At 33.2% G+C, this 14,429-nt stretch overlaps 1 protein-coding gene and 1 long non-coding RNA gene across 2 annotated transcripts; one reads left to right on the forward strand and one right to left on the reverse strand.

The window, feature by feature from the left end:
* Positions 1-310: 310 nt before the first annotated feature.
* Positions 311-5,153, reverse strand: LOC140051493 (uncharacterized). Its single transcript, XM_072096734.1, has 8 exons — positions 4,218-5,153; positions 3,893-3,981; positions 3,603-3,719; positions 3,071-3,295; positions 2,268-2,556; positions 1,704-1,858; positions 1,032-1,261; positions 311-619 (listed from the first exon to the last, which is right to left on the reverse strand). The coding sequence occupies exons 1-8, from the start codon at positions 4,926-4,928 to the stop codon at positions 369-371; spliced, it is 2,067 nt and encodes a 688-aa protein (XP_071952835.1). The 5' UTR covers positions 4,929-5,153; the 3' UTR covers positions 311-368.
* Positions 5,154-10,471: 5,318 nt separating this feature from the next.
* On the forward strand, positions 10,472-12,338 carry LOC140054649 (uncharacterized). The gene is made up of 3 exons (XR_011846543.1): positions 10,472-10,612; positions 11,303-11,413; positions 11,582-12,338. It is a non-coding gene; the product is annotated as an uncharacterized lncRNA (long non-coding RNA).
* Positions 12,339-14,429: the final 2,091 nt, after the last annotated feature.

Consider the following 14,429-nt stretch of genomic DNA (forward strand, 5'->3'; position numbering starts at 1 on the left):
TAAAATTTGATCATAATTTAAAGATATATTGTCCCCCTGAAAAAATATTTTTTTTAATTGTTTTGTTGAATATGTTATTTTAATGTCACATAATAGTTTTTCACTTTCACAAAAAAAGGGTCTGAAAAAAAAATTATTTACCTAAGAAAACTGTAATTTAAAGCAAATAAATGGTCAAATTGGCTGGAAGACAATGAGTTTTGGGGTAATTTAACTGTTTAACTGTTTTGTCTTTCTATAGGTGAAATAATTTTTTATTCTCGTTTTTTTTTCTTATAGAAACAACTTCATTAAAACTGCAAAATGGCCTATTCAAAGTCAGATTTAAAAAATCTTTATTCTTCATGATTTTGGGGGACAATACATCTTTAAAGTTTTCCAAAACCCTTGCCATTTATGATGGCTTCCTCCATTAGAGTTGTGAATTCCAATGGATCGTCATATCCACGGGGGAGGTGTAAATCCAACCCACATGTACTGGCTGTCGGGTAACCTCTCATCTTTCGCTCCTTACTAAAAAAATTTATATGTATCTGGTTGCTAAAACCAAGAGGGGGAATTGAGTCAGCACCAGTAACAAATGTTAGGAAGTCTCCAAGGGATGTCTTGGTCTTTTTATCTAAAATGCATAAAAATAAAAATGTTAAACATTATGAAATAAAAAATGTATACTTTTTTCGTCTACCATTTACCCTTTCACCGCTCTTATTAGCATACTTTCGTTTTGGTACAAGGAATTACAAATAGGGTATAGCGGTATAGTTCTTCAAGGTAAAGTTTGTTCGTGAATACACACAACCTTGTTTCTCTCTCGAAGGGCTATATTATATAACTGTAAGGAAATACGGTACTGTATCGTTTCGTTTCGAGCCCTGGGGGTACCTAATTTTACTTTGGATATTCATTCTCAGCCCGAAGGATTGGGGCGGGGGGTATCTCAACACCCCTCCCCTCCCCCCTGCATATAACGCCCCATCTAGAGTTTACTTTAGTTTACATTAAAATAAAGATATAAATACTGTATACAATACCTTCCGACTCTTGTAAGAAAACCTCCAGACAATACACTGTGTCCTCCTCTTGACTTCGTAAATTGGAGCCTGCCTCTGAATATTCAACTGTCATTAGTGTCTTTAGTACTTGCCGTGTCAGTCTTTTCCCCTCCAGAGTTAAAAGTGGGACAAATTGGTTTGGGTAATCTCTTACATTTTCCCAAAGTACTCCCAATCCTTCAGTGAACTGTCGGATTTCACTATGTGTTCTAGATTAGGAGAAAATGAATGCACCATGTAAATTATAATCACAATTAGCAAATAAAATGTGTTCACATTCATACGACCTGTACAATAATTCCAAGCCTTGATTTAAAGTTCAGCAATTTTACAGAAGAATCACCCAGAGCAGCCGTCAACCGACAAATAAAAACCAAAGGAGAATTTCATTTGGATGGATTTCGATGGATTTTCCTTCACGATGCTTTTAAATCCTAATGCCAAAATGTTTCTCCTGTCCTGAACTAGACTTAACCCCTTGTGATTTTCCTTAAGGAAATATGCATAATGATACCGTACTATTTCTTGGATTAAAAAGGGCTAGTAACTAATTGTTTACATACATACATATCTATATCTAGTTTACCCGCGTCTAACACTGAATAACCATGTGCTTAAAATATATTATCATTATTAGGCCTGTTACGTTACCTGTAAAACAAAAAATGCTTTAACAGACTTGACACGACTTGTTGTTTTTGATTGAAATCCGAGTTATACAACGTCATGACTCCTTGATCTGCCGCCCAATCCGATAATTCATGTGAAATAGTACGGTACTCATCCGTCGTTTGGCAATTTGCAATCTGGATAAAAAGATACTGTAATCAAATTCTTTACAAATATACAAAAATTTAATACAAATTCATCGTAAGCCTATTAGGCCTACACGTGTGATAAAAGACAATGTAGGTCTACACGTTTTGCCGCGTGTATTATAGGCCTATTAGGTTTGGGTTAAATAAGTTGATTGTGGTTACTGTAGGCCTACGTGTTTTAAAAAATAATCAGACCGTAAATAACAAAATTTATGTTTAAAAAAATGTAAAAAAGAAATTGTATTAATTTAACTTTTGCTATTTTAATAGTAAAAGTTAAATTAATAACATTTCTTGTCCCATTTAAAAATGTTATAAATAAAAAGTCCGTTAGGTAACGTATAGAATATTTTAACATAACACATATTCCCATAAGTTATTTGATGCCTTGTTGTTAGAATGGTAAACGAAAATCACTTGCCTTTGCTATCTTGCCTCGGACATCTATGTCACACACACTATTAACGTCCGAAAATCCATTTGACTTTAACCCACACATTAGCTTGAAAAGCTCTGGTTGCAAAGTTGGTAAGCCCGGACCTCCATGCAATAGACTCCATGCAACGAAACTACCAGCCATAGCATATTTGCGTTGCTCTAATAGCTCTATGTTATGGGTAAAATTTTGTTTCCCCACTTCTCCTTCCAGCACTCCCAACTGTTCGCAAACTGCTTTCATTAGTAGTCTATATAAATCAAAGTGCACAATAAGAATTATCAGAAAAGCGCAACCAGTATACATTGTTTAAAATAAATATTGCTCAAAATGTTACTGTAACAATAAAATACACACATACATCATACGTGCGTATACACTGGGCATACGAAACCAAAGATACAAAAAAATACAAAAAGTAACCAACAACGTCCAAACCAAAAAGTATGAGAGATACGCCTTTGTCATTAACTAGATTTTTTGTCTACAATTGCATTCCGGCCAGTACCCCAGCCAAGTGCGAAGGCTTGTTTCGCACGGTTCAACATCCGTCAGGGGGTATCTGGAACCCGCCGTATCTGGAACCCGCCCCCGCCTGTTACGCCACTGTATATAGTGTTAATTATAGGGAGTTTTATAAAAAAAATTATACAAATAGCACTATAGTACATTGCAAGAATAATCACCAAGTACTAACAATATAAGACAATGTTTAGTTGAGCATGCACATAGATATCAGTAATGTGTCCAATAAAGGTCCAAACCTGAACATTTCTCTTGTAGGTCCTCCGGTATCCATAGCTTCTTCTCCAACAAATTCGCATTGTACCTTTTTTCGGCAGTTAAAACCATCTTGCCCGTACGCGTATAGGATCGAACGTAAAAACCGTTTTCTGTGGCAAATAACCTTCTGATATTCATCAACTTGATGATGTCTCTGGTAATTGGCGAGGATGTCCTTAATTGTTATATCTACTTGATCTTCGCACCTAAAATGATATTATCAACCGTTAGTGTTGACGATAAATCATTAATGTCTTATTTGAACTGTTAAAACCATTTGGTGGGGGTAGGGTTTTGTTACCAGACAAGTTACCATCATTCACAAATTAATCAGTCGAGTCTCGTACGTAGGTGTAGTATAATGACTACAACATTCAGCCAATTTAGGGTTTAACAGGGGGTGGGGGTGGTACAAGGTGGGGGGGGGGGGGTTGTTTGGACACAAAACCGAACCATGAACCCCCTTGGCTACAGGCCTGTTTAAGCGTCTCCTGAAACATTTGGTACACAAACCTTGTTTCCTGGGATTCCACTAAACTATTTTTAATAGCTTGTTGTAGTTGTAAGTCTTCTTCATCGTCTGTATCGTCAGAGTCTGAACATAAATTCACATATGATGTATATGCCGACCTGTAAACAAAAATAAAATTAAAATTAAAAATCCTTAAAAGAAAGTTTATATGCATAACAGAATACTTCTCATACAAACGATCACGGGTAATGTTCGGAAAATTTTAATCGTTGTTCGTCAATCACACCTTACACAGCATTGTGGCATATTTCGAATAATAAGTTTAACTCACTCATTTTTCGATTGACTGGATGTTGAAGGCATATGCGATTGACTTGTCGAGACTAAATTCATCATTGAGTCAGTAGGTCTATCAGGTACCTGTAAATGGAGCAATTCATTATAATGCTGGAGTTTACTTTATGAATATTGTATTATAAGTGCACGATGAGTTATTTCACCTTTCTGAACAAGTTTATTTACTACCAGAAAAGATGGACTCGGTCTTCTGTTAATTAACAAAAATGAATCACACTAGTATATCATTGAGTTGTACCACAATTATACAATGTATAACTTATGGGTTTCAATTACATTACATTTTAAATATTACCTACCTTAAACGATACGGTTGGTGTGTCGGGCTGTACAAGTGGGCGTGTTGGATGGTCTATTTCTACCAACGGTACATCATTATCCCCGTCGTCGTCATCAGATGACTCGCCACTTCTCTTTCGTTTTACGGCTTCATCTTTTCTGCCAACTGGAGTGGTTTGAAGGTAGAACCTTAGAACTGCCATTTTGCATTCAGCATACAGCTCCCCAACGCTCATGTCTTTTTTCAAGGGATGTTGTCGAAAATCACATAGCTTGCAGTTGAATTCGCTTAGCTTTCCTTTAAATGACAGTCCATCCTTAAAAAACAAGTTAGTGGCAATTTCTAACAGTTCATTATAATTTGTGGACTTTGGCACTATTAGCTGTCTTGTTCCTCCTCCTTTTTGTTTGCGAACTTGTTTGAAGCATTTTGATTCAGCGTCGTAGTCCAACCACCCTATATCGATTTTCCGATTTGTTTTTTGGGCATTTTTGTTCCCTAACAGCGTGCTTGAGCGCGTATCCCAAAGATTTCCGTCCTCTTCCACGTCCTCTTCATCGTCCCTTCTCTTGTTCAATTTTTGTTTGAGTTTTTGTAGAACTGTTTCTTTTTTACTTTTACCTTTGCGTCTTTTGTCTTTGCAAAATTCGCGTACAGCAATTCTGTCCCCAAGGAGAGGAATAATTACTGAATCAATCTGCAAAAACAAAAGTTGATTAACATCATGCATTACATAGTCACATTAAGGGGTCGAGTGAACGTTTCAATATATTTGATTAGGCATACCAATGATTGATCTAAACATTAAACCTTTTAAAATGTGTGCGTACTGTGTAAAACATCGTGGCATGCAAGCGACCCGTATGTGCTACGTTAAATTATGAATTTTCTTAACAGATTAGGATAAATCATGTATATGTACATATATCAATTTTAATATTGATTAGATAAACACTACAACTATAAGGGAAACAGTTTATGGAAACAAAATTTGAATTTGATGTACGTTTGCCTTTTATTGGGTGAAAAACTTCAATATTTGGGAAAATTACAGATTTCACAGTACAAACCCCCTTTTTACGCCGCTTATTAGGGGGTTCACAAAAACCCTAAACATTCCCCCTCTCCCTGGATTCGCAACTGGGCGTCGTGTGAACGTTTCAACCTCATACAACAAAGATGCAGAATAGGACTATAGGCCTATATTAATCTTATAGAGGATACAATATTTAATTACAAATATAATTACAGTATAATATTTAGTATTCCCATGATTTAAGCATCATAGACATTGTTTTTTTTTTACCTTTTCATCCCTCATTCTCTGTATGTACTCCTCTTCAATTCCTCGTTCCTCCATGTATTCATATAACTTATCCATCGCCGTATCTTTCGTGAATTTAATGTAGGGCCTATGGTTTTATTCCCCAGTAGAGCTTCTTGTACCGCCAACCGAATTAAGCCCTAATGATTGCACAAACAGACTTTGGTAAGCGAATGGCTACTTTTTTGCGTAAAAGTTGGAGGCTTCCCCACTATATTATCATGGGGTAATTCAAGTGTATAGCTATAGCGACTTTAGCCTAGTATAAAAGTACAGTTATTGGTTAGTAATATAACATTAATGTATTCTATTTTTTAAAAACTTATTAAGATTAAATTAAGGTATGATTAAGTGTTAATGTTAATAGCTATCCGTAATGTGTGTACTCTCCAGTCAAAAAACGGAATACACAGGGATGTGCCTTCGCTATTGAAATTTACTGGGTGCTCAAAACAGAGACCTCGAAAACAAAGATCAGAAACCCGGGTCTCTGTTTTGGAGATTTTAAAAACAGAGACCCCCCACCCCCACCAAAAAAAAAACTTCTCGATATTACATTATTTAAGGGGTATCTGTTTTCCAGAAAATTTCGAAAACAATCGAGAAAATCTCGAAAACAGATACCCCCCTATATAACGTAATATCAAGAAGTTTTAGTGGGGGTCTCTGTTTTTGAGACACCCTGAATTTACCATAACACTTGATTGTTTTTGCAATTAAATTCACGTTTTGTTTTATATGTATTGTTTCCCAATTACTTATACTTCTAACAGTTATGAAATGACACTGTCAAATGTAGCAAATCTGTCAAATAAAAACTTGATTTCCGACGAGATAACACACATTTACGTGATGCGATGTATGAAATAATATGAAGCTTCCATGCCTAGTTATTTATAATCCGACAATTATTAGTGGAGATAATTTTAAAAACCGTTTAAAAACAGTGATTTTAAACAAGGTCGCGTTTCGGGATGCACAACGCGCGTGTCGCTTATTTACGGAATACAATTGATATGTGCCCCATTTGCACTCATTTAATATCCTTCATTGAAATGGGACATAACTTACATAAGGTTTCGATACTATAACTAACTAACTAAGTTTTATTATGATAAAAGAAATATAGGCCTAACTTAATATCGGTATGCACGCACATGGTTGACGTTGAGTTGTGCTAAATTACGAATAATATTATAGTATTGGAATTGATATTATCGAATGAAATTATTAAGACTAATTCATTTAAATACGTAAAATTAATCAAAGTAATATTTATTTTGAAGGATAAATATGTATACATATATTCTTTCTATTAAAGTTAATGTTAAAACTGGTCATACAGTTATTAATTGCTGACTATTTGCCATAGTCCTACAGCGAAGCCTAAAACTTTAAACATTCAACTAAAATAATATGTTAATTCATTTTCGATGATTGAGTTGAGTTCAACAAAAACAAAAGATAAAACGTACTTACTGAAATATAAAATATGCTGGAATTTCACTGGAACCGTAGGATAAAACAAACTATTTATTTTGTAAGTTTGTATGAAGCAGCAATGGTGATGGAAATTAATCTTACGTATTTATAGTTTTAATAAGTAATTGCTTAACCAATCAAATTGTCGGAAAATGATGTAAACCTAACATCAATCAAATAAGACAGTGAATTGGTTTTTATCAACCCGGCACTTTTTTGGGCATGATTCATGGTTTCCCTTCCATTCCATATTTACATTCCTCGTGGTTTATATCATGTCCCTTATTTCCTTGTCTTCATTTTCCACATGCTCTAATCCATCATATGCCTATGTTTACATTCCAAAAAATGACACTCATGGAATCACTCTAAACTTATGAGTTGATCACTTCTTGTAATGAAATAGATGCGATTTGTAATTATATAATAATAAAATAACATCAGTACGTATATTGTTCGTTTTACTATACTAAATCTTCAATTTTCAACTATTGTACAATTCTTGATTTAAACTGTTTTGTTTTTACTTAGATGGTCTGTGATTAGTTTTTTTTTGGTTTAAACTATACCGTACTTTATCATCTAGGGGCGTATCCGGTGGGTTGGGTGGGGGGGGGGGGGGGGGATGCTGTCGTTCCCCCTTCTTTTTTCAATAAAACAAATTGAAATTGAAATTGAAATTGAAACGGTCGGCGAATCAAAATTTCACAAACTCACATTAAGGTTGACACCCCCACCCCTCTTTATATTCATTGTTGGCTAATCTATCATCCCTTGTCATTAATTTAGAATGTTTACACTCTTATGTTTGACAATAAAGTTGAAAGTTAAGAAAGTATTGTCATATTGATTCGAATATCAATACAGTATCAAGGGCGGGTCTACTACCTTGTCATCTGCCATTTGGCAAGTCATTTAGCGTCTCGGACGTAAATTGAATCCGCCCCTGAGTATTGTACGTTTTGTATACCATTTGTTTGAAAAAAGAATCCGTGTACTATAGTAGGCCTACAGGAATTTTTTTGAAAATGGCCAAAATATCACCTTTTTTAAAATACAATTATTATGCGATAATATTGCCATATGCGTATATTGTGTTATCAACATGTTATAGAGCTATAGTTGCATTCCTCTATAATATTTTTAAATAACTGGTGCAAGACATAATCTGTCAGTCCATGGCAGTATTTTAAATATTAAATGTATCATATTATTTTCATTGACAGAATATCGTAATCCCATAAACTCGTTATGATCGATGAAATCAACGGCTAAGCTGCAACGACTTGTTGCTATTGTAATGTATCAGAGTTATATACAATTCCAATATTTAACGTTACCACACACCAACTGAGTTCAAAAATTTTCCCCACAAAAGTCCAGTAAGAAACTGACCAGATGTTTTTCATGAATACTACTTGTAACCAATTAGCTCTCTAAAGTAACAGTTTATCTAACCTTAGAGAACTTTCCCATCGTAAAACAATTCAAGAATGACAGTTTTTAAGTAGAGAATTGACAACGATATCCATCATTGAGATATACAATTTTTTCAAACTACTTTGTCTTGCCTGTACCTAGATCGTGGATCAACTAGGACCAATTTTATATCTAAGCTCAAAGACGATATAATGATGACATATGCAATGAACAGAAGCCGATATACCCCCAGTCTCAACAGAGCCCAGAGACACCTCACTGAGCCACTTCATCATAGGCACACCTACAGAGACACACCTCATTCACAACATCATCATCTATCATCACCGATCGACTGATACCCTGTAGTAGTATTTATCGTATCGTATCGTATATACGAACTCAATTGCAACCAAGCGAGTAAAGTCTCAATACCGGGCTCATCAGTCTAAAACGTCTCCAATTATATTACACTATATTTAAAATTGATCCATATAAATTTAAAAACAAATGTATGTAAAGACGCCCTTAATCTTACTCTGGCGGACACTTTAGTTAAATACGATATTAATAATAATTTTCTGAGAATGCCCCAACAACTCTCAATTCGTTGATTATGCTGACTTGTTCCTTGTATAAAACTGCTGTTCTCATTACAAAGAAATTGTTGCATTGGACCAACAATAGAATTTTCAGTTCCGAAATCTGTTCTAATAGACTTTGGACAACCCCCGGGACAACCCATATTTTTTGGCGAACAAAATTTACGTAATAGCCGGCTATAACTTTGGGACTAGCCATATTATGTGTCTAGAGAATCCGTCATTTATACAAATGCCGTATGGCTTAAGTTTGCCGTACGACTCGATATTCCAGATATAGTTTGGGCCAGGTACATGATAAATTCTTCTGTGTAGTCGTCGTCTCCTTCTTGCTTCGACACCCTCTGGGTCAAGAAGGTTTAAAATTATTCTGACCGTCTCTTTATCTATGTTTAACCCATTTTGTGTGCAACGAATGTGCATCCACCTGTACCCATGTAGCATCCTTGACGTCTGTAATTGGCTTCCAGTTCGTCAGAATGCCATTTTCTTCGACTAAGGCACATTTTTTTCAGCCTTCGCTTTAATGTCCGTTTACTTATCAAAATATCATGATCTTCTGCTAACATTTCAATAATCTCTTGATAATTTAAGCTACGATTGAAATATAATCTAATCCAATGGTTTTCAGGACGCATGATGACCAGATTGCATTAGCTAAAGTCATCCGGGATGGTTGGGATGTCATTAGAAAGGGCAGAGGTCGAATTATTAATTCGAAATAACGAATTAAAAATTTGAATTAACGAATTACTAATTTGAAATTTCGAATTACTAATTTGAAATTTCGAATTATTAATTCGAAATAACGAATTACTAATTCGAAATTTCGAATTACTAATTCGAAATTTCGAATTACTAATTCGAAATTTCGAATTATTAATTCGAAATAACGAATTATTAATTCGAAATAACGAATTACTAATTCGAAATTACGAATTACTAATTCGAAATAACGAATTACTAATTCGAAATTTCGAATTAATAATTCGAAATTTCGAATTAATAATTCGAAATTTCGAATTAATAATTTGAAATAACGAAATAAATAATTCGAAATTTCGAATTAATAATTCGAAATTTCGAATTATTAATTCGAAATTTCGAATTATTAATTCGAAATTTCAAATTACTTAAATAAATTCGAAATAACGAATTAATAATTCGAAAAAACGAATTAATAATTCGTTATTTCGAATTTGTGAAAGCAATATTATTTTTTTGTTGGCCCTAATAGGCTTTCGTACATTTTTCTTGAGGTATTGCTTGTACCATTTGTTCGTGGGTATTTGTTTTCCACTGTAATTTCGCGTCAAGTGGCGTTACTTTTGTGTTTGTAACTCCCGCAAACCGTCATATAAATCTGATTACAGTATTTCTTCGTATCGTGTGTGTGATGAAGAGGAACGCGACAGCAGCAACTGTTGCCGTGTGTTTCGAGGAACGGGTGAGTGCCTAGCCCTGGGCCTAGGCGGTAGGCCTACTAGTACTAGACTAGAGAAAGGCTTGGATGGGCAGGACTTAACGTCGAAGAAACCTAGTCTAGGCGGATCGTTTAGGCTAGGCTGTCTTTTCAATTCATTCATGGTAGTTTTTAACTTTTGTAGTCTAGGCTAGGCCTGGTTTAAATTAATGTTAAGCCTAGCTAGCTTATACTATAGTGTAGCCCTACTAGCTAGAAATAGAAGAGTGTAGCAGTAGGCTAGTAGTAAGCCTAGATAGTAAAATAGGCCTGGCCCTAGTAGTAGTAGTAGCAGGTAGCCTACTATACTACTACTACTAGGCCTAGTACTAGGCGGGATGAAGCAAGCAAGTAAATGCTAGCTAACATTCAATTATTAATCAATGTTATACATGTACATTTTAATTTATAAATACATTTTTACAATGTAAAAAACAGTAAAAATACTGATTACTAAAAAGTTTAACAATATTAATATTTATTTTAACTTGTTTCTTGAAAGAAAAATGTATATAAGTTAAATTTTAATATTAATGTACTAGATACTATATCTATTTATATCATAGAAGATTAATGTGACCATTGTAGCATCTCTTTTACTGTAAATAGTGTTATAACTACCTACTACTAGACCTATAAAATAGATTGTGAAGTAATTATTGGTCGTGTTGTATTTAAAAAAAAAAAATTAATTATGGTATAATTAATATTCATATCATCATACTCGTTAGAACAAGTGCATAGGTGTGTTATTTGTATACATGTTGCAGACTTCTATATAGAATATTTTATGATTTTTTTTCTTTTTACCATAGGGTAATACAAATCTACTGTACCAAAACACTTTCCTGACCTTGATTGGACTTGCAGTTGATAATGCCGTAAGGACTTGTGATTTTACCCAAGAAATTTAAATACATTTTCAGGTAAATGGATTTATAATATCAAAATGTCCTACAATAAAACCTGGTGAATAAGAATGTTTAGTTTTATTTATATGATATTAAGAGAAACTGTTGCTGATATAATACTTTTGTTTTTTGGTGCTCAATCTAGTTCCTGGTTGACATTTAATATTTGTTTGTTCTTTTTAGAGTGTATGGTAGCTGAATTATTTTGTCTTCCATAGCTTGTTGGCTCCTTAACAAACTGCAGCATCTGTTGAAAACAAATTTGCAAAGATACAAAAATATCAAGGTGCAAGATGTTGTATATTTGTCTGTTACACTAGAGTATTATTTAATCGGGTCAATTTATGTACAGTATCTTTTATTCACATATTATAAATATTAATATAACACACTATCAAGGAAAAATTATTATTATATATATTTTGGTTCCATGTGATGAACACTAATAAAATCAAGCTTATTTGAGCAATTGAATGCTGTTTAATTAAACAGCATTCAATTGCATAATTGCATTCAATTACGTAATTTCTGTGATTTTCCCTGAGAGCGTGTTTTTTAATTAAACAGAATTCAATTGCTTAAATAGACTTGATTTTTCTTGTTTGAGTTTACGTTAGTTCCATGTGATGAACACTAATAATTTCATTCAATAAAATTAAATTTAAAGGTACAGTTACGTAATTTCTGTGATTTTCCTTGAGAGCGTGTTTATTTAATTAAACAGCATTCAATTGCTTAAATAGACCTGATTTTTTCTTGTTTGAGTTTACTTTAGTCCCATGTGATGAATACTAATAATTTCATTTAATAAAAATAAATTTAAAGGTACAGTTACGTAATTTATGTGATTTTTCTTGAGAGCGTGTTTTTTAATTAAACAGCATTCAATTGCTTAAATAGACCTGGTTTTTTCTTGTTTGAGTTTACTTTAGTTCTACGTGATGAACACTAATAATTTAATTCAATACAAATAAATTTAAAGGTACAGTTACGTAATTTCTGTGATTTTTCTTGAGAGCGTGTTTTTTAATTAAACAGCATTCAATTGCTTAAATAGACCTGATTTTTTCTTGTTTTAGTTTACTTTAGTTCCATGTGATGAACACTAATAATTTCATTCAATAAAATTAAATTTAAAGGTACAGTTACGTAATTTCTGTGATTTTCCTTGAGAGCGTGTTTTTTAATTAAACCGCATTCAATTGCTTAAATAGACCTGGTTTTTTCTTGTTTGAGTTTACTTTAGTTCTATGTGATGAACACTAATAATTTAATTCAATAAAAATAAATTTAAAGGTACAGTTACGTAGTTTTTGTGATTTTTCTTGAGAGCGTGTTTTTTAATTAAACAGCATTCAATTGCTTAAATAGACCTGATTTTTTTCTTTTTTTAGTTTACTTTAATTCTATGTGATGAACACTAATAATTTAATTCAATAAAAATAAATTTAAAGGTACAGTTACGTAATTTATGTGATTTTTCTTGAGAGCGTGTTTTTTAATTAAACAGCATTCAATTGCTTAAATAGACCTGATTTTTTCTTTTTGGAGTTTACTTTAGTTCTATGTGATGAACACTAATAATTTAATTCAATAAAAATAAATTTAAAGGTACAGTTACGTAATTTCTGTGATTTTTCTTGAGAGCGTGTTTTTTAATTAAACAGCATTCAATTGCTTAAATAGACCTGATTTTTTCTTGTTTAAGTTTACTTTAGTTCTATGTGATGAACACTAATAATTTAATTCAATAAAAATCAATTTAAAGATACAGTTACGTTGTTTCTGTGATTTTTCTTGAGAGCGTGTTTTTTAATTAAACAGCATTCAATTGCTTAAATAGACCTGATTTTTTCTTGTTTGAGTTTACTTTAGTTCCATGTGATGAACACTAATAATTTCATTTAATAAGAATAAATTTAAAGGTACAGCATTCAATTGCTTAAATAGACTTGATTTTATCTTGTTTGACTTTACTTTAGTTCTATGTGATGAACACTAATAAATTCATTCAATAAAAATAAATTTAAAGGTACAGTTATACAATTTCTGTGATTTTTCCCTGAGAGCGTGTTTTTTTTAGTTAAATAACATTCAATTAAAATCCCCATTTTGTAACCACCATGAGTTCGGGTCCATTTAAACAAGCTGGGCAAGCTGTAAATTGTATTAATCCACTATGTATGTATGCGTATTGTTTGTATTACATAATATGCAATAGTTTTGTAATTAATCGATACCATTAATTCCAACAAACAAATGGTAGGGCTACTTAAAATTATTTATGTGGTCCATAGTTACCAACCGTCTCGCATCGTTCGGGACGGTCCCGCATTTCAAGTGATTTTAATGAAACACGCGTTTAAACCTAAGTAGGCCTATATACGATGCGTTATCATTTTTTAACACAAGTTGAGAGGAAAATGCATTCAAATTAATTGGTATATTTTAAAAGTATAGAACATTACACGAGTAGGCCTATTTATATTATTACATCATGACACATCAATAAAATACGTAATATCAGGGAAAGTTACAATTAATGTGTCCGTGGTCGTTCGCCGTGACGAGGATGGGCCTATAACCACTTGACGTTTGTCATAATCGCAATTACACATGACATGATTTTGTGTGCGTTTATAAAAGGTAAACCCAATTTTCTTGCTATTGGTTGGTGGATCAGTTCAATTTTCACCCTCCAAAAAATGTTTTCTAATAAAATAAATTCATGAATCAGCATGAAAAACGTTGAATTAACAAAAAAAAGAGTAATATACAATCTAATAATATTTGCATCGTTTACCGTACCGGAATCAAGAGGTGCCATTCATCATGAATTTTACGTGCGAGAGTAATATTTCCGGCCATAGGAGAGTGCCAGTGAACTAAATTTGTTTTCGTCGCAAGTCGCCACGAGGGGGTGGGGGCTGTAAATACTTTGTGTCCGATCACGCATTTTAAATCTCTCAGGTTGGTAAGTATGGTGGTCATCGTTAAATTGGCTGTTATTACAACAATTAAATACTTTTAA

The sequence above is a fragment of the Antedon mediterranea genome, chromosome 1 (assembly GCF_964355755.1).
Source record: "Antedon mediterranea chromosome 1, ecAntMedi1.1, whole genome shotgun sequence".
In the NCBI taxonomy this organism is placed as follows: Eukaryota; Metazoa; Echinodermata; class Crinoidea; order Comatulida; family Antedonidae; genus Antedon; species Antedon mediterranea.